Raw genomic sequence first — 26888 nt, 5'->3', positions numbered from 1 at the left:
CACCACATATTATGCAAAAGACACATGCAAAATATGATGTATCTTATGGCTACCTTGTGTATTTTGGCAATTATATTTTTAGGTAAAATACACCATTGTAACATCTAACTACTCTGGACCAACTAAGTAAGGAGTGGAACTAAATACAGTAAAATATGGTAAACTATCAATAACAATATTGATATAAAAATAAAACACAAGGCAGCACAAACTATTAATAACAAAATTAATATAAAATAACAAAAAGCAGCACATATCATGTGTTGCCATTTCCACCCAGTGGAGTAGCGTCATAATCGATCTCAAATTTAAAAAAAATCCCATAGGAAAATTCCGAAAAACGGCTTGAGCCCCCCATCAGATCCGGTGCCCCCCCCAATCATGGTTGGTGCCCCCCAATGTGATGACCCACACTACGCCACTGTTTCCACCTGAACTGTGTGAGTGCTATTCTTAGACTAATAAAGACTTTTCCAACAGCCAAAGTCCCTGTGCATTGTATGTTGTGAATTCTCGCATATTCATGAGGGCTGATCATTCGATCGTGCATAACAATCAGCTTTGCGTGCCTTCGTGATAGAACATTGCATGTCTTTGTGTTTAAACGCGAAATACCGTAAAAATATGCGGTATGTGCATAGGAGTTTTGTCTGTCGCACTTCATGGAACAATCAGCCCTCATTATCGGGTGATGCTGAAATATTTGACTGTTTGACTGTCTGTATCTCTTTAGTCCATGATGTTATTATAGTCTGTTCAATATAAAGTGGACAATGACCTACACCAAAATGCATGGATCTTACACAAATGGGGCAAATGTCACATTGCCAACTAAATGTAATACACAGTTGTTCATTTAGAGATTTTGAACGAGGTGTATGAGATAACATCTAATGGGTGGGGGCATGATCAACCTGATACTGGACAGACTATAGGATAAGAAACCCACATTATCAAATACGACTTTCTGGTAAATCATTTAAGCTTCCATCGGTAGTAAATATTTCAATGAATGTATCAGCGCTTTCATTATGTCCCCCTTTCCTGAGCGCTCTTACAACAGCCCTCCGAGTTGCTTTCTTTCCTTTTCGTTCCCTCCATTTTTGCAGTACAGATGTAAGGGTACTGTTGCTGGATGTCTCTTCTCTTTCAATGGTGTCCTCATCCAAGCCCAACTCACTGTAAAGACTATACAATATGGTTGCCGTCAAATTTCTGGCGATGTTTCCAAGATCTAGATCTGAAGCTACTTTATCTGGAATGATATCAAAATACACAAAATTAAATTACAGTTGTCAGAAGTGTGTTTAGCAGCTCAATCTGCACATCACTGTCGAAAAATAAACACTGGGGTCACAAATCCCCATTGCACAAATTTCAGGGTGCGCACATAGCAACCAGGTCAGCAAAGAGGACAGTGAGCCACATGCACACACGGGTGTTGTCCCCTTTTTGTAACATATCAGCCTGACCAAGAGAACATTCTTTTGATCAATTTTATCATATTAAATTGAACTCTTACCTAATAATGGGGACTTCTCATCCAATCCAACAGTTGTCACTTGGTCCTTTACTGAAGATGTCTTTGAATCATTTGAAAGCTTTGTTGATTTATCAGCAGCAGGTTTCATCTTCTTAAATAAAACTGATGAATTGCTGTCCACTGCTGGTTCCTGCGAAGAGTCTGTGTTAGTGGGAAGTCCCAAGTTCACTGTAGGTTGATTCCTTTTTCTACTTTTGTCAACTTTTGCATACAGATCTTCAATATTAACGTTACTTGTGGGACTTGACGGGGCCTTGTTGGGACTTTCTCCATTAGCTTTATCCTGCATTCCAGGAGTCTCTTCTGAACTAGTCACTTCACCAGCGCTTGGTTGTGTCTGATTCACCTCTGCATCTTGACTTTTTTACCAATGTTAGGAAAAAACGTTTCAACCCGGTTTTTCTGTTCGGACTTTTCTCGTTTGTGTTACTCTCTGAAGTTAATTTGGATAAAAGCGGTTCGCTTTCTGATGGTTCAGGTCCACGTGAACTGTCAACTTTGCACTTTTTAAAAATGTGTACATCTGCTTCCACCTGCACAGGTGATGAAGAGGATTTTGGAGAGTCAAACGTTTCTGATCTTTGTAAAGCTTTATTTCTCACTGGTAGGGGTGGTGGATCACTTCCAGGGGTGCTCTCGATACGACCTCTGACACTCTTTGATCGTTTCTCAGCAGGTACGTCTGCTCTGTCATATGGAGGATCTGATACCGCTAAAGTATTCACTTCTTCCTCTTCTTCCTCTGACAATACCGGTATCATCAAAGGCAGTTGATTTTGAGCATCCTTGTCCTGGGCTTTTGGAGATGGGGACTGCTGAGTGGTATCCAATGAACCATCACTGATAGGTTTACCACCAATATCAGTTTGCCCGTGATTAGCCTGAAGAGTATTGGTTTGCACGTCATTAACTTGATCATATGGTGATTCAAGACCGTCCCCCGCATCAGTTTTTATTACGGTGCCAGCACTTTCATCTAACACGGCCAACTGAGATGTGTTGCCATTTTGATTGGCGTTGTCATTGTTTGCTTTGTCTCCTTGTATGGTCATCTCAATGTCGTCTGCAATCATGAAAAGAAGAAATAAAAATCTCAGAAAAAATGAGTTGATGAATGATGACACATGTTTACAATTCGGATGCCCTCCATTGTTTCACACATGGCAAATTAATACAGAGTGTCTTTGGCAGACACATCAAATCTTTTCAAAACCCAACTTGGAAAACTTTTATTGTTTTAATTTTGTGATATCATGTAGCTGGTAGCACCTTTAAGCAAGTTTAATAACAATGTTTTTATTATTTACTTTGATGCTAAAGTTAATACAAAAGAATCAATTTTCTCCATGCAGACTATTAGGTCCGTATGCACAAAAGAGTTACACCGGGTCTAAAGTTAGACCTGGTCTAAGTGGAATTTAGTACCAGGAGAAAGGACATTTTCCTTTATATTTTCTTAAGTTATTTTTTATTGTTTTTGAACTTGGCATTTAAATCTTTAAAATTTGCTAGCTACTCTTGGAAGGAAATAAGAGTAAAGGAACATTCCTGATGGAACTAAATTCCACTTAGACCAGGTCTAACTTTAGACTCGGTCTAACTCTTTTGTGCATACGGATCTAAGTCTTTTGTCTAGCAGATTTTCATCTTGGCCCAACAGAGGATGTACCAAATATAAAAACATGTCAAAGCATCCATATCTGAGAATGTTGTCAATCATCCAGGGGCGTAAGATAACATTATAAACAAAACATTTAACCTGGTCTTCTGAATTTCTGCTGGCTATGAAACCACAACACATCCATGGTGCATCATCAGACCAACTTGTTGGTTGATCTGATGGTCAGTTGGTCAGTTAAAACTGATATCTTGTTGACACATGGAGTGTTATTGACATGTGATGAGCGACGTTTAGGGATCACCTTGAATGCCACATCAAATGGTAAATTGGGAGAGAGGATGTGTGATGTAGCAATCAAGGTGACCCCTGAGCACCTCTCATTCCATAACAGTATTTGATGATTTAAGTAAAAGGAACATATAACTTGTCTATAGGGGCCTACATTCAGACAGTGTCATAGCTAGGAGGTAATGGGAGGGCACCTTTTGGAGGGGGTGCTGAATTGATCAATTCATATATCAATTAATAATCAAATGGTGAAAGTCAGAAAATAATAATATTTGTGTAAATTTACATGCGCCTCAAACAAAATTTCTTCAGAAAGAGCCATTGTGGGAACTCGATGACTATGCCATTTCCATTTTTCGATAAGGGGGCGCCATTCCTTATCCTTGCCTTGTCGACCCCCAGGCACACAAACCCTAATTATGCTCTTGCATTTGGATTACATTATATATAGTAGATGCTTAACACACATATATTTCCTTACCACTTGCAAGTTTTTTATATCCTTTATGATGATTTGATGAACCTCCATTTGATTGGTCTGAAAACAGAACATAAATCGTATATAAAATATTCAAGATATTGCTAGAGATATGTAGTAATTTTCAAACTTACTGTCAGCATACCAAAATAGTAAATAATTCTTATTGGTTCATGTGCTAATGAAATGTTGCATGTGATACATACAAATTTTTCCCATGGAAAAATAATTATATGGAGATATGACACTTATTTTCAAATTAAGAAATTGCTTGTGCATATACCTATATTTTCATAATCAAACAGAAACTCAATTTTGCATTTACAACTATCTTGCACTAACCTGACAATATGTGACATGACCTGATCCACTCTTACTGATGTTGACAATCATAAGTCTCCTGGCAACTTGGATGCAAAGTTATAAACCTTTTCTTATGTTTTTTATGCTTTTCCACTCCATACTTTTGCCTTTATCTCTATTGAACTATTACCAACTTTAATCTGATTTGATCAGATCATGCCACATTATTGGGGAAATAAATATCTGTCAAATTTGAAAATCTATGCCTAATGCTGGTTTCATACTTTCTGCCGCTGAGCGGCATGACGCTTCATCGTGCCGCTTGCACTTTTCTGCAAGCAGAGCAGCATGCTGCTCAGCAGCAGCGGCATGACTATGAAAGCCAATGTTGCCTTTCAGCATCGCCAAAAATTGTATCATGTTTTCGTACGTCAGAGTGTCACAACTCCCAAGTTGACTTGAATTGAACTCCTAGCGATGCTGCCACTTAGGCAAAGTGTTGGAATGATCGATATATCACCATGCCGCTAGTCACCGCTAGCGTTTCTGGTGTGACTGTGCAGTGAAACAAAATCGTTGTCAGAGCTACAGGAAAGTATGCAACCAGCATTACTAACAAAAGGTGCAAAATTTTCAAAGGACTTTGAAATGTTTTGTATTATAGTATTTCAACATCAATGACAACTTAAACATGTATTTTTGCCTTTTGACAGTCTTACCTATGACTATAACATCATAATTGCCATTCTTCAACTTTTGCTCTGAAATGTACAAAAACATAACAAAGACCAAAAATTAGAAAATAGTATGTGTTTCTAGGTTGTTCAAGGAAAACAAGCAATCAAGGAAGAATGAAAGAAAGAACAAAAGCAAAACCAATGAATGAATGAAAGAGAAAATGAAAGAACGAAAGTGAAAGTGTGAAATAGAGAATGAGAGAAAGATAACGAATGGAAGGAAGAATGAATGAGAGAAAAAAGAATAAAGGGTAGATATGCTTGGTTGGTTGATTAACCCTAACACCCTAGTTGCTTTTTGGCGAGGAGCAAGGAAAGAAGAAAGGAAGAAAGAAAGACGAGGAGAAAACTTTTTCTCAGGTGTGGTTTTGAACCACTGACTCCTCGGGTGCCAGAGATGTGCACAGCCTACCTCACCACGGAGGTGTAGCTTGGCTGGCCAAGCTTTCTGTCACCATATGACTGTTCGCATGATGACGTAATCGCATGCTGTGGGATACCTGGCTGTGCATATGCATTTGGAATTTTATGTTTTGTTGATCGTGTTTGGTATGGTTAGGGTAAACTGATAAAGTGATTGATTGAGTATGTTTTGGTGATTAATACACAAACTTACTCAGTTTTGTGTTTTCTCTTTTCAGCTTTGTATATTTACAGCATCCACACACTAGGAACACCAGAATAATGATGAGAATAATAATCAGGATTCCACAGACTACATAGAAGATAACATAGTCATTACATTGAGATGATTCATCAGAGATACCAACATAGATGCCATCATCGCTGCAGTTACATTTACCTAATTAACAAAACAAAACAAACAAGTTTAACTCCTTTATATTATGTAGGTTGAACATATTCTTCACAACAAATAAAGTTGCTCACCTGAAAGTATTTACGGTTGCTTAAACTACAAACCTTTGTCAGCAGAAATGTTTGTTAAACAATATAATAATGATTTAGATTACCAAGACAGATCAACCTTTATTCTAGTATGAACATTTATCTGTCATGTCAAAGAAATGTTTCCTGCTAGAAAACAACATTCTTTTTCTTACTTTAAATAAGGTCTTCCGTTCTTTCTTATTGTTTTAGCACACTACTTACACATATACTGCGCCAATAAAGTATCCTTACACTTGGAAAAATAATCACAATTTCCATACTGAACAATATTGGGGTAATTTTTTCTTCTTAATAGATGCACCATCTAATCCTGCACATTATGACACCACATTGAATCCAATGTGATTTCAAGAAGTAAAGTTATAAGCAATTGAATAGACGAAGGTCCAGTTTTAAAAGTGACAAACTGGCCTATTCAAAACTCCACAGACTAGACATCTGGGTTGAGAGTGGTGAATGGCTAATTATGCGTTTGGCTTTAATTTAAAACAAAAGAACTGACAAATAAACTGAAAGTGATGAAAAGAACAGAGAAGTAAAAACTGAAATAAAAACTGCTTAAAATAACGCTGTCTCTTTGTTGCGCTTGTTGGAATCTTTTTGTGCCTTGTATAGGCCAGTTTGTCACTTTTAAAACTGGACCTTCGTCTATTCAATTGCTTATAACTTTACTTCTTGAGGTCACATTGGATTCAATGTGGTGTCATAATGTGCAGGATTAGATGGAGCATCTATTAAAAAATTTGACCCTAACATAGTTCAGTTTTGAAATTGTGACTATTTTTCCAAGTGTAAGGATACTTTATTGGTGCAGTATATATGGAAGTTTAGAGCTGTTGGCAGTGTATTTGGCAAGGGAAGGGAAGGATAGGTTTTCATGGCTTTGATTATGGTTCAGTTTCATGCTCGTTCACACAATTGCAAGACTACTGTTTTCAAAAGTGTTTACATTTGATACATTTGTGAAGATTATCTTTGATGAATCAATAACAAATTTTTCCTGCAAAATTGTGAAAAGCATAGCAAATTGAGCTCTATTTGATTATCCTACAAAGGGGTCATTCTGGTAAAGGTCACCTTACAATGATTATTCCAGTTGAAATCCATACACCCCCAAATGGGAAGACATGGCCTTAATCTTCCACACAGGGAGTGTGGATTTTAAATAGAGCCACCCATTCAGGTATCCTCATTTGAAATTCACATTCCCTGTGTTTAAGATTAAAGTTATGCTTTTCACAGAGGGCATATGAATTCAAATGGAATATCCAATATCTAAGAATCCTATGATATATAAAAACAAAGAACCCTGGAGGGTGCCATGTGTCAACCAGCAAGTGTAAAGAAGTTTAATATTTTAGTTTATATCACTCATACGTAAATTCTAGACAGTTCACTGGTTGATTACCATTTATCATTTTTAGCATCAGCCTCTCCGTGTGATAGTTTTTACCATCATAGCGCTGCGCCGTAGTGCGCCTGCGCCAAGCCGTGCGCTGACTCTTAGACTCGCCGATTTAGTTATGGGGTGATCCCAAAAATGTGAAGTATACCACAGCAAAACGTGGTGTTATGCTGATGAAAAAATGTATTTCCTAACTTAAATAGTATTTTAGTAATAGAATTTATGTACGAGTGATATAAAACAAATATTAACTGTCTTAACTTGGTGAAAGATGAATTGTTCTATTCCACTCGCCGTTCCGGCTCGTGGAATGGAACAATCCATCTTTCACCTCGTGATTATATTTTGACCATCACACTCATAGACAGTTAATATTTATATAATGTCAAACTTACAATCAGGCTTTATAGTTGTCAGTAACACTGATGCATCCAATCCACCACCACTCTTGTCAGAGTTTACTGTAGGTGTTGTTGTGTCCAGCTGGCTGTCAATGGATACTGTTGATGGAATTGTTTCTCCTTGCTGAGATGTTGTCAGTACTGATTCCTCTATTATGGTGCAAAGAAATAACATTTTATTGCATTAAGTGACCCATATCAATTGATAAAGCTATCAAACATCCTCTTTAAAATCTTGAATCAAAATATCTTACTGAAATTCCTGACAAAAGACAGAGGCATGATAGACAGCGAGAACGAGCATACCTCCCACTCTGGGAAAGCCCAGAGATCCATAAGGTATACTGCTGATAGCGAACATGATACATTCCTCTGTGAATGGGTAAATAATATGCTGTACATACTCTTTATTCAATTATGTCCACATTCACATTCCGCTGCCAATACAGGTGTCTTCAAACAAAGAACATCTGTCTTCAAACAAAGAACATCAACTCAACAGTTGCAGTTGTAATGTCTTGAAACTCCCAGCTTGTGACTTTACCCTCATTTTGTGGGAGCAGGTCACAATTTGTTTCTACATTGCATATATATATTTGAGTGCTCAAAATAAGGTTTGTAACAGGCGGCGAGTGGCATGATAGAGCCGGCAACTTGTGAAACCGCCCAGCCGTATGGCATTTTCCATATACTCGGTTAGTTTTGTGGGGTTCATTGTCGAACCCCAACTTGTATTTATATTATTTATTAACATAGGCCTATTTGTTTGTGATATTTCAAGCATTTTAAAATTTCAAAATAATCCCATTCAATTACACGGTTGACAATGGAAATTTACTGAATTTAGAGAATGCATGTCATTCACCATGCACCTGGTTTGTAATGAAGAGTGTTACAGTGACTTGAATGAAATTCTGTGGAACTAAATATGAGAACAAAACTAAAATAAACATAAACAAACTTAAAGAGAAATGGAAAGTAACAGTTGAAATTAAAAGTGATGTAAAATAAAACTAAAATGCCAAATAAAAATAAACAATGTTCATCAGAACAACATATATGTATTACCTGCTCATCTCTAACTAATCACTTGAGCAAACAGGTCCAATTAAATTTTTATTTCCTGAGAAGATGGCCTATTTTTCACCTTTTCATAAAGATGTAGCATTTCAAACAATTTTCTATAATTATATTTCTCTATTTGGGTAAGAAAATTCCAAATGGTTTCAACTGGCTCGGAGCAAGTTACAAGAAGCATAAGGAGGGGAGGGGGAAGGGGAGGGAAGGGGAATATTGACTATTGTTTGCACATGAAATCCTGGGCATGAAACTATGACTGTCTGTCAGTGGACACTTTCTACCCATCATACTCTTACTCTCAAAGTAGAAAGTTAGCCACATTTGCTGCAAATTGAGCACAAAAATGCAAAATAAATGAGGAAAAGTCCAAAAAGGAGGTCATAGGAATGGAAGCTAGCTGACAATTAGGGTCTTAATTAGGAGCTTGAGAGGAGCCTAGAAAAATAGGTAGTCACCGCAGCACATACACATTCCATCTAACAATGGTTATCTTCCATTCCCCCTGATCATACTATTCCAAATATCTGCTATAAGCAAATAGGTTTGACACATGCAGTACTGACTCTGCAAACAATTGAATGTCGCTTATGGCGAGCAACATAGTGACCCTCTGGTTATTTTGCTATGGTCCCAACAAATTTAAATCTAAAGTACATACACAAATTGTTGTTTTGCCGGTAAGTGCAGGAGGTACACTTGCTTGGTCTACATTGTATAAGTCCAATCTCTTAGGCTACAAGGCCAAATTCAAATCAAATGGATACATGTCAACGATTTACGCACAAACAGACAGACATTAAGTGTTTTCCTACTATAGCAGGCAACACACAAAACTCAAAACAAAAGAAACATAAAGTTTACCAGTAGTGGGTGATCTGAGTTCACATTGTGTATCATCATATATGGTACATGCAACAGCAATCTAAATGTAACAAAATAAACACAATAATGCTAACAAAATATCAAAACACTAAACTATATGAACATAAAATCTATCATGTGTGTGTGTAAGGTGTTTGTAAAACAAATGTTAAGATACAGTCATTACAAATTGAATCTAAGTGATGAATCGGTAGAACCAAGAAAGCATGATTAAAACAAAACATCTAAAACAGGGGTTCTCAATATTATATAGGTGGCCCGTGGAATTGTTCATGGTTGTCCCTTGAACAGGTCTGAAATGTACAATACCTATAACAAAACATATCATTATATTACACCAGGCACAAAAAGAAACTTGTCAGTTATATTCATCCTTGCTGTGTTCAATAACTTGATAATTTTGGATTATTCTGAAATATACATTTTGTTAATTGGACTTTTCTTTCTCATTTGACACCCTGTTCGTGAACATTGAGCAAGAATTGACCAAGATATGCGCCTCAAACTCTCAAACCCCAAAATGAAAAGTTGCAATTTAAACGATTAAATTGTGCCTGTTACATTGTGTGCTTTATTGATTGGCTTGTGGTGCTTGTGTGCAATACAACGATGCGTTCCCATTGAAAATCGTTGAAAATGCAACTTTTGATTTTGGGGTTTGAGGCTTTGGAGGCGCATATCTTGGTCAATTCTTGTTTGTTTTTCACGAACAGGGTATTAAATGAGAAAGTAAAAGTCCAATTAACAAAATGTATATTTCAGAATAATCCAAAATTATCAAGTTATTGAGCAGCAAGGATGAATATAACTGACGAGTTTCTTTTTGTGCCTGGTGTATATTATATAATATTTAGACCAAGATCTTTTAAATGAGTTTGGACCTCCATGGCCTGTGAGCAAGCATAATTGAGAATCAATGCTCTAAAACAAAGAAATTAACTGCTATCATCTATGATTTTCACTGATAGCTGTTACTCTTGTCCTGCTTTTTGCCCTACAAGACTTGTGGACGCACATGACCACATCATCACATGAAAAGAGCTACACCAAATAATATAACTATACTTGAAAAAAGATATTGATAATTTATCATGTGATTCAAGGAGCCAATCAGAACTTTGCTTCTCTATTTTAACATACTAGGCTACAAATGTAAAAGAGTTGTGGTTGGAACTCGAATGCTAAAAAAAAGAAAGATTGTTTTTGGTTCAAAAGAAGAACAAATGTATTAAATAATTGGTCTTGTATGGACATAAGTTTTAATTGGCTGTTTAAATCTGGGGTCTGATGATTTAAACATGTTTTCAGAATTGAAATCTTGGTATCAAGGTTGAGCTTTGATAAACATTGTGAACAAAATTAGCAGCATGAAACCACCTCTGTAACTGTTGAAATTGGATTAATAGCTATTAATTGATATGAAAGCTGACAATAAAATGGTAGGTTATTGTAGCGAGAAGTTGTCTTTTTCTATCCATAGAGAAGATGATTACATAGGCTTTGTAGCATGTCTCCACACATAGAATCCATTTAAACCATGTCAAACCTACCTGCTCATCCGGTGAACATGTTTTACAAGGAGTACATGCTGTACAGTTGTCCTCAGATGTGAAGGTTTGCCCAAGACTGCAATCAATACAGCTGAAAACAAATCAGATAACAAATATTATGTTAGATTACTATTGCTAGATAGACTGGCACCCTCCCCCAGTGAATGTAGCTGTTGGCACAACTAGCATGTCTCCACATGGAGATATTAACCCTAATCCTGGACCAGATACCCTTGTGGAATCAATCTCTACCCAAAGCTGTGAACGAATCTCGTATAATAGAACTCAGTTACTATCACTTCAAACCAACTGTAAAAAACAAAGTGTGCCTTTAAGAACATGGCTGAACATTAAATCATTGGGCATTCAGTCTAAATGTACACACAGAGGTGTGAGAGGAGGTGTTCGTAAACAGGGTCATCGTTTGTCATTACAACCGAACGTATTAATACACAGTCCATCAACCAAACAATTCCTGTTATTGTTACCCAGCGTTCTTCCATTTCCCACCATCCTGAACAATTACGTAATAAACATAATTTGAGAAAGTTGGAGTTTGTTCAATTCCCATCCCCAGAAACGGACACTCATTTTGCAACATGGAATGCTCAATCCATGCGCAGAAAAACTCATGTCATATCTGATTTAATGATTTCAGATAAGTTACATATCCTTGCAATTACTGAAAGTTGGCTTGATGGTGATAATCGTGATTTGCGTACATTAAGTGATCTCAGAAATACCTTTCCTGATTTTGATATTTATCATTATCCCAGAATTGGTTGTAGAGGAGGTGGTGTTTTTATTATCCTCAGGAAGGGGTTTGGGGCAACGCTGGGCGGTACTTACAATTTTACATCCTTTGAGTGCCTTCATGTTACACTTCTCCCTGCCCATGGACCATCTGTAAGGATTTATACCATTTACAGAATATATCCTTCCAAGAAAAACAAGCTTACTGCTAAACTGTTCTTTACTGAATTCTCGAGTTTCCTTGAAAATGCTAGCACCTTTCCTGGACAGATCATCCTGAATGGGGACTTCAACTTCCACGTTGACGTTCCTGATGATAGGGAAGCATGTCAATTTTTAGACCTTATTGAGTCTGCTGATCTTCAGCAGCATGTCAGAGGAGCTACTCCTATTTCTGGTCACACTTTAGACCTTATTCTGACCAGAAAATCTGATGGCTTGGTCTCTAATATCAATATTGTTAGAGACCTTCCCTCGGACCACTTTGCTGTTGAATGCAATATAAGCATTTGTAGACCAAAACCATCCAAGAAAGTCATTTGTTACCGGAAAACTCGTGATATTGACATTCCCAAGTTTCGTCCACGACATTGAATCGTCCTTTATTTATGAATCTCCAAAGGATAATCTAGAAGAACTTGTTAAGCATTATGACACTGCTCTTAAATCCATTTATGACATTCATGCTCCTGAAATTAAGCGTCCTGTTACTTTTGCGACCCAATGCCCCATGGTTCACTACTGAACTTCGTGAGACCAAGCAGGACAAACGTCGCGCTGAACGTAAATGGATGCAATCTGGCCTTGAAGTTCATAAACAGATTTTTAAGGATGAAATAAGGAAATACAAAGCTTTACTTGAAACAGCCCAGACTAATTATCATAAAGAAAAGGTTGCCACTTGTGATCAAAAACAACTTTTTTTTTTTTTTACAGCCTTTGTTCTAACAAATCTACCAAGGTTCTTCCATCTGTTGATGACCCCATTGATCTTGCGAATCAATTTGCTTCCTTTTTTGAGAACAAAATTTACAAATTACGTGAGAGTCTAGATCAGTCATCTGACCTGAAGGTGTCAGTTGATCTTCATGATAATTGTAGTGCCTGTTTTGACCAATTTCATCAAGTTGATCAGGAAGATGTTCGCAAGGTCATCATGGAGTCTCCATCTAGCTCTTGTCGGGCAGATCCAATACCTACCTGGTTGCTTAAAACTGTTGTGATGAGTTACTTCCTGTAATAACTAAGATTGTATTTTAAGTCTTACCTCCGGTATTTTCCCGATTCATACAAGATTGCTCATGTAACTCCTCTTTTGAAAAAGAGTAACTTGGACAAAGAGAGTCTCAGTAATTATAGACCAATTTCTAATCTATACTATGTCTCCAAGATTGTAGAGCGTGTTGTGTCAAAACAGTTGAATGAACATCTGCAAGCAAATAATCTGCATGCCATAACCCAGTCTGCTTATCTGAAGTTTCATTCAACTGAAACTGCTATGGTTCGTGTTATGAATGACTTGCTACGTGCAGTTGATAAACACAACGAGGCAGCGCTTAGTTCTTTTAGATCTTAGCGCTGCGTTTGATCTGATTGATCAGGAACTTCTGATACAGCGTCTTTCCGAGAGATTTGGAATTCATGGTATTGTTCTTGCCTTTTTTAGATCATATTTGACTGGCGCTCTCAGTTTGTAAATATTAATAACACTGATTCTGATAAACACATGTTATTCTGTGGAGTCCGCAGGGCTCCGTTTTGGGACCACAACTGTTCACCATGTATATTTCTCCCGTCGAAGATATTATCAATGCTCACGGTTTAGAGAAAATGCAATATGCTGATGACACTCAAATATACACAATTTTTAAGAAATCTGAAACAACAAATGTGCTTTCAAGACTAGAACAGTGCATTGATGATGTGAAGGCATGGATGATTCAGAACAAACTGAAACTCAACGATTCAAAAACTGAACTTATCCATGTTACTTCCCAATTCATTAACTCTGCTCAACTTCCTCCTGTAACAATTGGTACATCACTCATTGAACCCTCACCTGAGGCTCGTGATCTGGGCATCCTTGTGGATGATAAACTCTCTCTGAACAATCATATTACAAACATTTGTCGTCGTACTGCAACTTATGCCATCTGGAAGATCAGCCAAATAAGGAAATATCTTGACAATACCCAAACTGAACGACTTGTCCATGCCTTTATAACATCTCATCTTGACAACTGCAACTCACTTCTTTATGGCTTACCTTGTGCTCAGATTGACAAACTTCAACGAATCCAAAACACTGCTGCGCGTCTCATCACCAGAACAAAGAAATCTGATCATATTTCAGGGTCTTAGAACAACTTCATTGGTTGCCTATCCACAAACGCATCATTTACAAGATTCTACTTCTTACATACAAAGCCGTCAATGGTCAGTCACCGGAATATATTGCTGAACTTGTTTCTTTTTACAATCCACCTCGGTCACTTCGTTCTAGTTCACAACACCAACTTGTTTCACCAAGATTTTCAACTTCTTATGCTAAGCGTGCCTTCTCAGTTGCCGCTCCCACACTATGGAATAAGTTACCAATTCATATTCGTCACACACATTCTCTGAACTCATTCAAATCGCAACTCAAAACTCACTTATTTATTTCAAATGTCATTTAATATGTATTTATTGTTTGTAGTGTAAGTTTGTAGTTTAAGATAGCATTTATTTTCTTGTTTGTAAAGGGCATAGAGACATGTCTTGTTTATGCACTTAAAAGCGCCTCCATATTATTATTATTATTATTAACTAATGAACTACTATGTTATTTTTGTAATAAACTTTCCCTAAAAACATTGGGGATATAATTTTCTGCAATTGTGCCCAAGTTACCTTTTTAACTGATTAAAACTTTTGTTTACACCAATCTTGTTCATTGCTAAATTATGGTAGCATTTCACTAAGTAAATGGCATGCACTTACAGATGTCATTTTGTTGTATTTACCGCGATAGTATTCTGTTACATGGTCGCCACAATATTGGATTTGAGCCCAGAAATGAACCGGAAGTGATTCATACTTTGCGATTCTCAACCCAATTTGTAAGCGTTTCTCACAGAAAATGCCGAAAAATTGCATGCTTCTGGTGCATTTATTACAGACAATACAGTCAACTATTCATTTTTCATACTTACTACTTGGATCTATCTTTGACACATTTGACAGTTTTGACTTGTCCTGATGAGCACACAGAGAACACTTCTCCTTTGTATTCACACAATTCTGGCTCATTGAATGTGGAATTCACAATAGTTGAGGCACATATGGGTAGATTACGAGTGTCTTGCTCCTGCAATGAAAAATGTGATCAAGTGGAGAAAATAATTTTAGTTATAACATTGTTGCATCTAAGTTACACTTAAAGATCTTCATAATCATGTTTCTGCAGTGAATTTAATAATACATGCACTAATAGCCAGCCCTCGAATTAACCCACGGCACCCATGGCATTTTGCCGTGGGTGCCCATCCCCATTGCCGTAATGCCCTCAAAATATGTCCTTTACCCAAGGCAGTCACTTGCTGTGCCCTCTAATGAAGTTGCTGTCGGTGCCCCAGCCCTGCCCCTTCATTATAAATAGGAATGGGCATTACGGAAGCCAAAGTGCCTTTTTTTGGAATTTTCATTAGGGCTTAGTTTTTTTGCCTTCCACTGAACCTATCTCAACATGAAATGAAAAAAACTTTGTCCTGAGGTCCAAGAAAAAAGTGTGCAGCGCCCTCTTGTGTTACCATCCTTATATATGTGAGAAGAGTGGATTTACATACAAAATCCTTCAAATAACTGCTTTTCTTGCATGTTGGTTTGTGTTTGGTGTCTAAACATAATGTAAATGAGCTAACAGTATCTAATTCTGAAGGTTACAAGAAAATTGAACTTTGCGTTTTCTTAAAAATTGACTTTTTTGGTCAAATTCAAGCATGAGGGCGCTTTTCAAGATTTTTCGCAAATTTTCTTACAGCTGTAAAGAAGATCACAAGATCGACATGCTCAAGAAATTTGAGCAATTTATCACAATTAATTTGGCTGTAGTACTCGTTTGAATGCGCCTCACTTGCTCCTATTCAAATGCATAGGGGTCAACGAACTTTTCCTGTGTACTATTCAATGGTGGTATTCAAACTAGCTTTCTAATGAGCATTGCGGGCAAACCGGTTCTGATGAAATTCTCAAATTTCTTGAGCGGGTCAAACTTGAGGTTGCCTCCATCGCTGCAACTTAAAAATAGTGTAAGTGACAAAACCTGCGCAAAATCTTGAAAAGCGCCCTCACGCTGAATTTTGACCTTAAATGTCAATTTTCAAGAAAACGCAATGTCCAATTTTCATGTAACTTTCAAAAGAATACTTTTTGACCTCATTTGCATGTATCTGGACACCAAAATCAGAACAAAATTCTGAAAGGGGTTTAATTTGAAGGATTTTGCACTCTAATCCACTCCTTCCTTAAATATAAGATTTAGTGACATAAGAGGGCGCTGCACACTTTTTTCTTGGACCCCAGACCAAAAATTTTGCCATTTCATGCTGAGATAGGTCAAATAGAATACAAAAAAACTCAGCCCTAAGCAAAACAAGAGATGACCCATTTTATGCCCATTCCTATTATAAAATCATCTATTTAAGTTTGTGTGTGTTTTCTTCACTTTTGAGAAATTGCCTTGGTTGCCTTCTCAAATTTTCAACAGTTGCCATGATGCCCTCTTGAAATATTACAAACTGCCGTGCTAGCCTTGCCTTTTCAGTGAAAATCCAAGGCAATTATCAACTGTTGCCGTGCCCCTTCAGATCCTTAATTCGAGGGCTGCTAATAGCATCAATCAATCTCAATAAAAAAGGACAACATATTATTTTCCTTCAGGGGACCATGGACAAGGAGAAGTGCGGATCCTTTTAACATCTCCTTTATCAGCCCTATCCCTAACCTATATATGCTTGGGGCCCCTGCCCTTAATCCTCGAGCCCCTGGACTTCTTTTACCCTGTCCACTTGCTTGCTACGCCCCAGAGGATGATTTAAGTACTACACTGCAAAATTCCTGGCGACATAGTGACTATATCGCACTGGAACTCTAAAGTCACTACCGCAGTCACTCCAGAATAACCTACCTTATGGTGGCCGACGGAGTCACTACAGGAGAGTGACTACATCGGAAACAAGGCAGTAGGGTATTATGCAGCAGTGTCATCACGCAGTGACTACAACTGCTAGCCTCCGATGTTTTACCTGCTCGATGTCAAGATCGGCGACTCATGATGTACACCACTGAGTAGATTCCGACAGTGGTCCACATCTTGTAGTCACATCAAAGTGACTTCCGTAGCCAGTGCCCCCCATGCCGCCTGCTCGGTGCCCAGTCGGCGAACTTCAAGGTGACTACACTGCCAAAAGGTCGTTGACCGAGCCCTGTTATGAGTTCGAACACTCTGGGACGCAGCGTATATCTACAAAATACGCGTTGATGATGACAAAATACGCGTATCATGCTTGTTTACTGCTTGCATACGCTCATGAATGGAATGAGTTGGTTTTATAATTAATTGATTGATGCATGCTGTACACTGGGTCCGTGGCTAGCTGTACTGCCGTCTTTGTGTTTTTTATCGTGCTTTTGCATTCTTTATCATTTAGGCCTATATTTCAACTGTGAGACTTCCGATTAATTTTGTTTCGTTTATTTATTGTTCTCTTTTATATATTTTAATTCTTTTCGTGCTGCATGTTTAATAATCTCATCAACTGCGTGTGTTTTATTTACAGTTCTTGTTCTTGGTTTATTTGTTTGTTTCATTTCAAACGTTTTTATTTCCTTTATTTGTTTGTTTGTTTTCACACAAAACTTATATCATTGCTTTGTTTACTTCAGTGGTTAGATGGCATGTTTTGCAATCAAATTAGGCCTATTTTTCATATTTTTGCATGATAACGTTATAGGCCTATTGACACTTTTTTTATTTAAAATAAATTGTGTTAAAAGCGATATTAATTTTATTTTCAGCGAAGTTCGCAAAGTAGGCCTATGCCTATAGGCCTAGCATTTTCAATTTATACATTTTGATTTGCCAAAGCTTCACTTATGTTGAAGCAAGAAATTTTCTGTTAATTGATTTATAGGCCTAGCATGCATTTTGTTTTACTTCTTGTCACTTTCCTGAATAAAGGCCTACTACAATTTATACTTTTACTGCCGTAAGTTTATGCAAAACTTTGGCTTGTGCTATTTTCTTTTTCCGTTTTTCAAAATGGTGTTTTTATAGGCTTATTAGTTTGATTTCTTTTTCATGTTGATTTTTTACGTTATCAAATTATGCGAATTTCGTAGGTAAACTTTTGTTTGCTGTGTATTTTTGTAAACTTGATGCGTGCACTTTTTAAAAATAGCTACGGTAACTTGTTTTTGTTGCTTGAGTTTGATATTCACTTAAATATATTTCACTAAATTTTGTTTTTATTATTCACATCAACATAGGCCTATTGCAGTGTTTGTTTGAAACTGTGTCTTATTTTTATCATAAATATTAATGCTTGTTACAAATTATTATTGTTATAATTATTATTATTAATTTATTTTACACATTTAATATTTTAATTCATCAATAGGCCTACATGCTTCTTATAATATTCCTACTTTTAACTTCTTTAATTGCAATTTTCCTCAAGTTGTTTTCATTCGAATCGTTTCTTTGTTTCTTCCATTCTTTGCATGTTTATTGGTTTCTTCATGTTTATTTATTTCTTATTTTTTTATTTATTTAGTTATTCAAATAACTTGACCACCAATTAATAAAAATGTATCTTATTCATCATGTTAGTTTATTGAATTATACTTTGTTTACTTATCATGTTTATTTCTTTTACTAACAAATTTATTTTATTCATCTAATATTTCCCTTATTTTTAAAGTGCAGTTTGTAATTTCCCCCTCCCTAATCCCTTAAAAAAGCAAGAAATAAAGAATATTAATTGAATAAATCAAGAGGATATAAAAAATATGGCAATAAAAGCAAAACCTGCAACCCAAAACCCCGGTACTGAGCACCCAGGCACAGTCGCGTAGTCACACCGGTGTGACTCTCCTCTTGAAGTCACCGGCTACTGCAAGTCACTATGTAGAAACCTAGGAGGCTGGCTACCCGGCTATTTCGGACCGGCGATATGGAAAACCGAGGTGTAGTTTCCGATGGAGTGACATTGTGATGACATCGGCGTCACACAGATGAGAATCTTGCAGTGTACCCACCACACCACTGGGTTTACTGTGCAGCAGGCAACAGTGTGAGTAACATGACACCACTGCTTTGCTATGTTGCATAGAAGTGCATGGTTAAATTTGAATTTGTACAGTTATATTTACATAAAAAACGCTGTGAAGCTGCTGGTTGATTTCACATTTTATGTTATCTACAGAAGGTGTGAATTATCCTTTATACACACATCACTTTTGTTCTGAAATCGACCAAGTAATAATGACACATGCACAATTCTAAAACAACATCTTTTGCACAGAGTTCAATGGGATTTGAAAAGTAAAAGTGCAGTTGAAACTCTAGTGATAACACTTTCGCAGTGCATGATGGGGCTTCCTTAAATCATCCTCTGGATACGCCCCTGACTGTTCACATGACAAGCAACATTACTTGTCTGTTGAAATTTGTTTAAATGTGACATTGTTTTAGCAAAAGTGATGGTTATCAATCAAGTGGCTTGATACTCTGAAGACAGAAATGCAGAGTGAAGAACATCCATCAGAATGGTTTCTGAAAATCTCTACTCAGCTGCACCTACATATGCGCAATATGTAAATATACATTTACACCAAAACTACATTGAACTTACTGCTTGTCTTCTAACAATTGGTTGTCCTGGGGACTGTCCCACCTCCTTCCAGTTATGTGCCTCCTTGGGGTGAAAAAATAAAATGAAATATTGTTACAATGACTACTAAATTGCAAATTCAATTTGTACAGCATGAAAATGAATTTGTACACCATGCTGTATTTGGAAATGAACCAGTTCTACATTGTACATTTGTACACATCCTGAAAACAAAGCAAGTGGATTAGTAAATAATATGATGTCCCCGACATATTTTCTAGTCTTATTCCACCGTATTCGCTAGTTAAGTTAGAGTTGACCTCTAACTGACCTTTGTCCTCATAACTGTGACCTTTGACATCCCTCATCAATTTTTGAATCCATACTCTACCTGTGATTTAATTTTGGTTATAAGGGGTTGAAGAGGAAATAGCTACCTAATACAGCTACAGGGTTGACAATTTGATCACACACATCCGCCACATACATTTTACATCCACATGTACAGACGTATATTTAAATGTTTCCGTACTGTTTTCCTAAGGCTTTTTAGAGCGTTTTATTTGTGCTCATTGTGCCTCATATATACAGAAGATCATTGTGCCTCATACAGTAGATCAAGATGCAAAGCTGATCAAATAACAAACCTAGCTCTGGACCTTAAAGAATGCGAAAAAATCCATTCCCTGGCTATAAGAAACCCTGAAAGTACCATATGGGGTAAAATCAGGGGGATATCCCTAAGCTGTTGGAAAAATGTGAAACCGATTTAACCTGGAAATCTTTGATATATGCTTTACCCAAAGGTGTTTTAAAGTTCGCTATTAACGCCTCCATAGATAAAAAAAACCTACCTTCCTTTACAAATTTAAAACGCTGGGGCAAAAGACTTTTTGACACTTGTCCTCTCTGTAAGGGTAAAGGTACCTTACTGCACATACTCAATAATTGTCAAAATATGCTAGATCAGTACTTATGGAGACATAATAATGTTATTCGTATATTTCTATCCCAATTCAAAGAGGATGAATCGTTCAAGTGTGGCAAAAACCCGACATTGTTTTATTTTGGCCTACAGACAAGCGAGTCATTCTGTATGAATTGTCGGTACCATTTGAGCCGAACATTGGTAAAGCCAACTCTATAAAAAATGATCGGTACGCTTCCCTTGTTTCTGACATTACCAACGACGGGTATGATTGCTCGTTAATTGCCATCGAAGTCAGCTCTAGAGGCTTGATTGACACCGACAACAAAAATAGGCTGACTTGTTTGTCAAAACAACTTAACACCCAAAAAAATTCAAGGTATTGAAAGACCAAATTACCAAGTCTGTTCTCATGTCATCTTTATACTCTTTAACTCGAGACACGAGCCAAAGTGTGAAAGTGGAATGTCCAAGAAGTCATATTAACTGTTTTCTCACCGCCATGATGTATTTCCTCATTGTTTATGTGTATATTTGCTGTTTGTAATTGTGTTTACCCTTGCTTGAGATCTGTATGGATCTCAGTTGATCTTGGGGTTATATGTTCTTTTTCTTTTGGTTAATAAAGATGATTAAATAAAAAAAAGGCACTCCATGAATGTGTGCCAAAAATCGCTTACTCCCCACCTCTCGGCTTGCCAAAATTGCTCCTCCCCCCTTTGGCTCGTAAAGATTTCTTACCTCCCGGGCTCATAATTATTGCACAACCCCTAAGGTCATGTCTTCCATATAGGTGTATACAATGTATGGATTTCAACTGGAATAGCCTTATAATATATTACAAAACTCATACAATGTATGCAAGACAATTTTGTAATACATACCTCATCTTGAATGTTAAACCCTAATACACTTGCTGATAAGCAAATCCACATCTGTAAAAATGAAAAGTTAGATGATGATAATTGAATCTTTATAGATGATTATTACCTGAAACTAAATGTACAACCAGGATAACAAGTGAATTAGCCGTTAGGCCTATACATGTACATGTAAACACATCTTCCTCCAATTTTTTTTTTTAATTCAAATTTTACTCGATTGAAACAAAGTCAAGGTTCAAAATACCCATCACTATCCCAAAATGCAAAATTACTGTCAAACTTTCACTAAATTTTGCCCCCTTTTGCTTGCTAAGGATGTGTTTATACCTTTATTAAGGACAAGTTTATACATTTTTATACATTTCATTCCGAGCCCTTAAAGGAGTATTTCGTGATCCTAGCATCATCTTTTTATGACATTTTTCAGTATCCACGAAAAAAGCTTATCCCCAAAATTTCCGTTGATTTTGCGAGTTTAATTTCATTCTGGTATACCAGAATGAAATTCAAATTTCACTATATATCCTTGCTAAACGAATTAATCTGCAAGAGATTTTTGTACATAAACATTATGTAGCCAGAGTATTCCAGTGATATAAACATTTTTTTTTTTTTTAGAAAAGTGGGGGGAGGGATGATGCTGTGGATCACGAAATGCCCTTTTAAGGAGTGTGCAAAACACATCCCATTCAAAATTATTGGCGTTTTACAGCCACGCCGCAGCCATTTAGCGCCAATTCAAAAATACAGCTTGCTTTGTATGTATTCTCTTTGTTAGACTATATTGCACCATATGATTGCACGCCACTTATCCATTCCTCACGTTTGTCAAAGGGGACACCTTTGCGAAATCCGTATTGGTTTGTACAGGGCCTTTTTGTTCCAGTCAATTTTAGAATAGAAAATACCAATTTGCCTTTTCAGTATAATTATTCAGAGTTTTATTCCCCTGATAAGAAATTGAACTTTGTTTCACCAAGTTAAGAGGTATTTATTTTAGGGGCGGTGCAATAATTATGAGTCTTGGGGGAGGGTAAAATTAGGGGGGCAAGAAATTTTTGGTGAGTAGAAAGGGGGGCAAGCAATTTTTGGCCATCCGAGAGGGGGGGGGCAAGCAATTTTGGCACACATTCATGGGGCGCCTTTTAATTAAAATTCTCTAAAAAGGCTTAGGAAAACAGTACGGAAACGCTTTAATATGTACATTTTCCTGCTCGCTGCGCTCGCAACATATAGACCATTTGAGGTTTGCAAATTGGGATCCAAAAAATTTGGCATGTGTAAAGGGGGGGGGCAAAGATTTTTTGGTGGGCTGGGGAGGCAAGCGATTTTTGGCGGGCCGAGGGGGAAGCGATTTTTGGCGGGCCGAGAGGGGGGGCAAGCGATTTTTGGCGAGCCGTTCGGAAATTTTACCCCGGGGGGGGGGGCTCATAATTATTGCACAGCCCCTTATGGTGTTTTGTGATTTCCCCCATTTAGTGCAATGGCAAGTGTCCCCTTTGTGTCAGAGGGTGCGAGATGGAACAACCAAATCCTGGCAAAAACAAAAAATATGTGATGAAGCGATCCATCATGTGCATTGGCATTGAGCCATTGTAAGTGACGTCATGCATACCTATACCCTGTGTGGGCAAGTCATACTTCAGTATGACTTGCCCTGAATGTCCATATATGTTCGGAAGAGACGGACATACATTGCATGAGAGCCTGCCAATTTAAGCTTCCTATAATATCAATTGCACATAACATACGAAGTCACAAACTTACAAACTTCAATATGCACTTCAAATACAGCAGACCAGCTGTTAATTATTACCGATCCTGTAGAATAACTTACATAATCGTCCATTTCATGGAATCCCGTTGCTCAGAATTGCCCATTTCATTTTTATCTGTCAAATGCGCTGTGGATGTGCTCCATTAAATCACAGGTGTGAAACTGACTTTATACCACTCGCAGAAAAGCCAGCCTCGTGGCGCTGGGGCATGCGTCATCGTGGGACGTATGCAAAATTTCGACGGGCGTCATATAACCCGTATTGTGATTGGTTGCAAAAGCCATTCTTTGAAATCGTAAGCCAATCAATGAACGTGACAGCCTTTTACGGTATTAATTAATGTAACTCGCCAGTAAAGTACGTCTAACCTGATTGGTTTACAAAACTACTTTGATAATTGCTAAGCCAGTCAGCGTGCTCGATGCAACAACCTCATAGAGGTTTTCGAGAGGCGAATTCACGTGGTGATCCAGCGATCGAGTATAAATTCAGCTTGACAACTGCTCTCGCGCGAGATCGCAGGTGCAATAACAATACAACAATCACTGTCATTTACACAATGGAATAATGAATTATTTATGACATGCATCGGCTGGATTTTACGATCGAGGTAAGGTTTTTGGCCTGTCCCTGCGTGAATATCCTTAGTTTTCAGCATCAAAGATACTTGCGATGACCAGTTTTTGGCGGACACTTTGATAACAATTAACAGGTAACTTTTATACATGTAGGTCATAGGGTAGAAACTTTAGTTGTACAATTTGTACGAAATATACATTTTATTATAGGCCTAAAATGTTTACAAAAATATATTGTGCTTGTATTCAGTTGTTCGACGTATAATGCATACCGACTGACCGAATACATGAATATAGACCTGTATGCCAGGTGAATTCAAATTTGCCATCAAACTGCATCATTTTATATCAAATTTTAAGCCCTTGAGTAAAGAAAGACAAACTGAAAACCTTTTTGTCATAGCACTTTCCGTAGCAAAGTTACATCTTGTCAAAGATTGACTTTCATCAAAAAGATTCTGCTGGCAAAATTCCCCAAAACGGCATTTCGGGGGTGTTTCTAGATCTTAGTCTTATGATCGCAGCTTTTTTAATGGAACTGCTATCAAAATCCCTCTAAAATTCCATGTGCGATTGTCTCATCACCATAAAAATCATATATTTGGGTCAAGTGAAGTATAGAAAACATATTTATGTAGGTTTCCTTGACCTACCTATTCTTTTAAATTTCTTAGATGTAAAATATGTATTGTGTTCTAGGCGAATTTGGTTGATTAATGTGTTTTAGCCTAGGCTTAGGTTTGCCTGGTATACCTAATGAATAGGATAGGATCTACCAGAGAAGATGTAATAAAGAGGAGGTTGATCAAGCTATCCTCAAACAAAATATGTGTGAGACCGTTACACTCAAAGTAAATGATGAATCACCCTATTTAGCTGCTTAACAATAGAATACCACAATATGGTTTGAACTCGGGATGGGTGTGATACACAAGTTGCAGCTAACTGCTTTTAGGGATAGGTCAGTGTGTGCATGTCATCATGCTATACACAGCATGCATGCAGACCCTGTCATCTTGTCAGATTTCAGATAAAATATGACTGAAGTTCTATGGCAAATTATAATTTTTGCTACTTGTTGCCACTTTCAGACTCTATTATTTAAGATAAAGAATGTTATCAATTATCAGAATATCTTTATTAGGTTGGCAGGAAATGACAGGAAAATATATAAAATAATAAAATAGAAATGATCAACAATCATCACCTCTCTAAAAAAATCCTTAAAATTTCTTCTTTAGAAATTTATATATTTACAAAAAACGGTGGATTTGGGGGGAAATTTTACAGCACTCGATTTCTTTCTTGTATTACCCACATGTGGTATCCCATCCAAGCAGCAGGTCCTTAACACACACGTTTCATACTTTTTAACAAATTCTTTATAGAAACATGGGAAATATTTTCAATTCTGAAGTGAAAATTGGTCAACCATGGGCGGTCACACACATAACATCATAGGATATTTCAAGTGGATGTCTAACTACTTGAGAATAAAGGACTACGAATAGCAGTGCCGTACTATTACGCTGACTTTCGTATTCGGCGAGGAGGACGATTTCGACCTCCTGGTTTGTTTACAAACAGAAAAAAAAAAAAAAAACCGTTCCGCTTGTCCAAACACTCAAGTATCAGAAGGATGGTCCACAATAGCGTGATTCACGTAACCTGAATAGGGATTAAAAAGCTGTCACGTAGAACCATGTGCTTCTATTGTCCAATTTGCCATCAAGATTTCATATGGAAACAGTTCAGACCCAGTACACGATCATGTCAGAAATTAATATTTTGTTCTGGGTCTGATTATTCGGACTATACGAATAGATGCGACAGGATTACCTACGGGATTATCTCAAGGATATAATTCCGTTGGCCCTCCTCTTTATTACATCTTCTCTGGATCTACTAAGGATAAACTTACAGAAATAAAATTGATGTGCGCAAACATTGTAGTCTGTAGTAAGAACTTCAGCAAGGTCACATCACATCACAGTAGTACTTGTAAGCTTGCAAGCTGCATTGGTTTATGTGCATCATTCATGCGGCAAAACAAACCGAGTAAGCTTAAAAAATAAAACTGCAGTCCCCAAAATTGACACAAACAATGCTGGCCGTCTTCCGTCTCAAAATGGGACTGATATCCTTCACTGCGGTACGGGCTATACACAGACAAATGTGTTCAACTGTCAAGTTCACTGGATAAGATCATCTGACAGCAGAAAAATGAAACAATTTATGAGGAAGTTTCTTAGCCAAAGATCAAGAAAGGTCGCATTGTTGTTGTCTATCACTTCCGGTATACTTCCGGGTGTGGGTCAATTGATTGGGAAATGCCAAGGCTATAATTAGCAAATACTACGTCATTGGTACTTTCGACCAATCAAATGATCTGTTTGAAAGAAGTTTGGGTGTGTTGTCGAAAACACCTGCTGCAAAGAATGTCAAAGTTTCTTGCCTGCAGTAAAAACTTTGCTTCAAATTCCATTGCCGTGATACCTGTGGATATTTGCACTATTTGAATATACTATTATAGGCCTACTACCATGACTACTGAGACAAAATGCAGCTGCAGCTTCAGACAGAGCAATGGTAAGCTTACCAAAAACATTCTGAAACATCTTTGCCTCGTTCGTTTAGCTCAGAATTACATGTAGGGGTGGTGCAAGCAATAATTATGTGTACTCCCGGGGTGGTGAATTATAGGGGCGGGGGGCAAAGATTTTTGGCAGGCCAAAAGGGGGCAAGCATTTTTGGCAGGTCGAAAGGGGGGTCAAGCGATTTTGGCAGGTCGAAGGGGGGCACAATTTTGGGCACCGTTTCTATATTAGGCCAAGTAAAATAAAATACAAGTTTCTCGTCCCGCCCGCCTCCTTTTGGCCGCCACCTCCTTTTATTT

At 37.4% G+C, this 26888-nt stretch overlaps 1 protein-coding gene across 1 annotated transcript; it reads right to left on the bottom strand.

Annotated features, from left to right (window-relative positions):
* Positions 1–383: 383 nt before the first annotated feature.
* Positions 384–26283, bottom strand: LOC140135997 (uncharacterized). The gene is made up of 12 exons (XM_072157736.1): positions 25914–26283; positions 21637–21687; positions 19846–19908; positions 15145–15299; positions 11198–11288; positions 9627–9687; positions 7680–7835; positions 5587–5772; positions 4953–4994; positions 3934–3990; positions 1523–2606; positions 384–1255 (listed from the first exon to the last, which is right to left on the bottom strand). Exons 1-11 carry the CDS (start codon positions 25938–25940, stop codon positions 1861–1863), a joined length of 1635 nt encoding a protein of 544 aa, XP_072013837.1. The 5' UTR covers positions 25941–26283; the 3' UTR covers positions 384–1255; positions 1523–1860.
* Between the last annotated feature and the right edge of the window lie 605 nt (positions 26284–26888).

Source organism: Amphiura filiformis, chromosome 1 (assembly GCF_039555335.1).
Source record: "Amphiura filiformis chromosome 1, Afil_fr2py, whole genome shotgun sequence".
In the NCBI taxonomy this organism is placed as follows: Eukaryota; Metazoa; Echinodermata; class Ophiuroidea; order Amphilepidida; family Amphiuridae; genus Amphiura; species Amphiura filiformis.
This window is presented reverse-complemented; position numbering and strand designations above follow the sequence as displayed.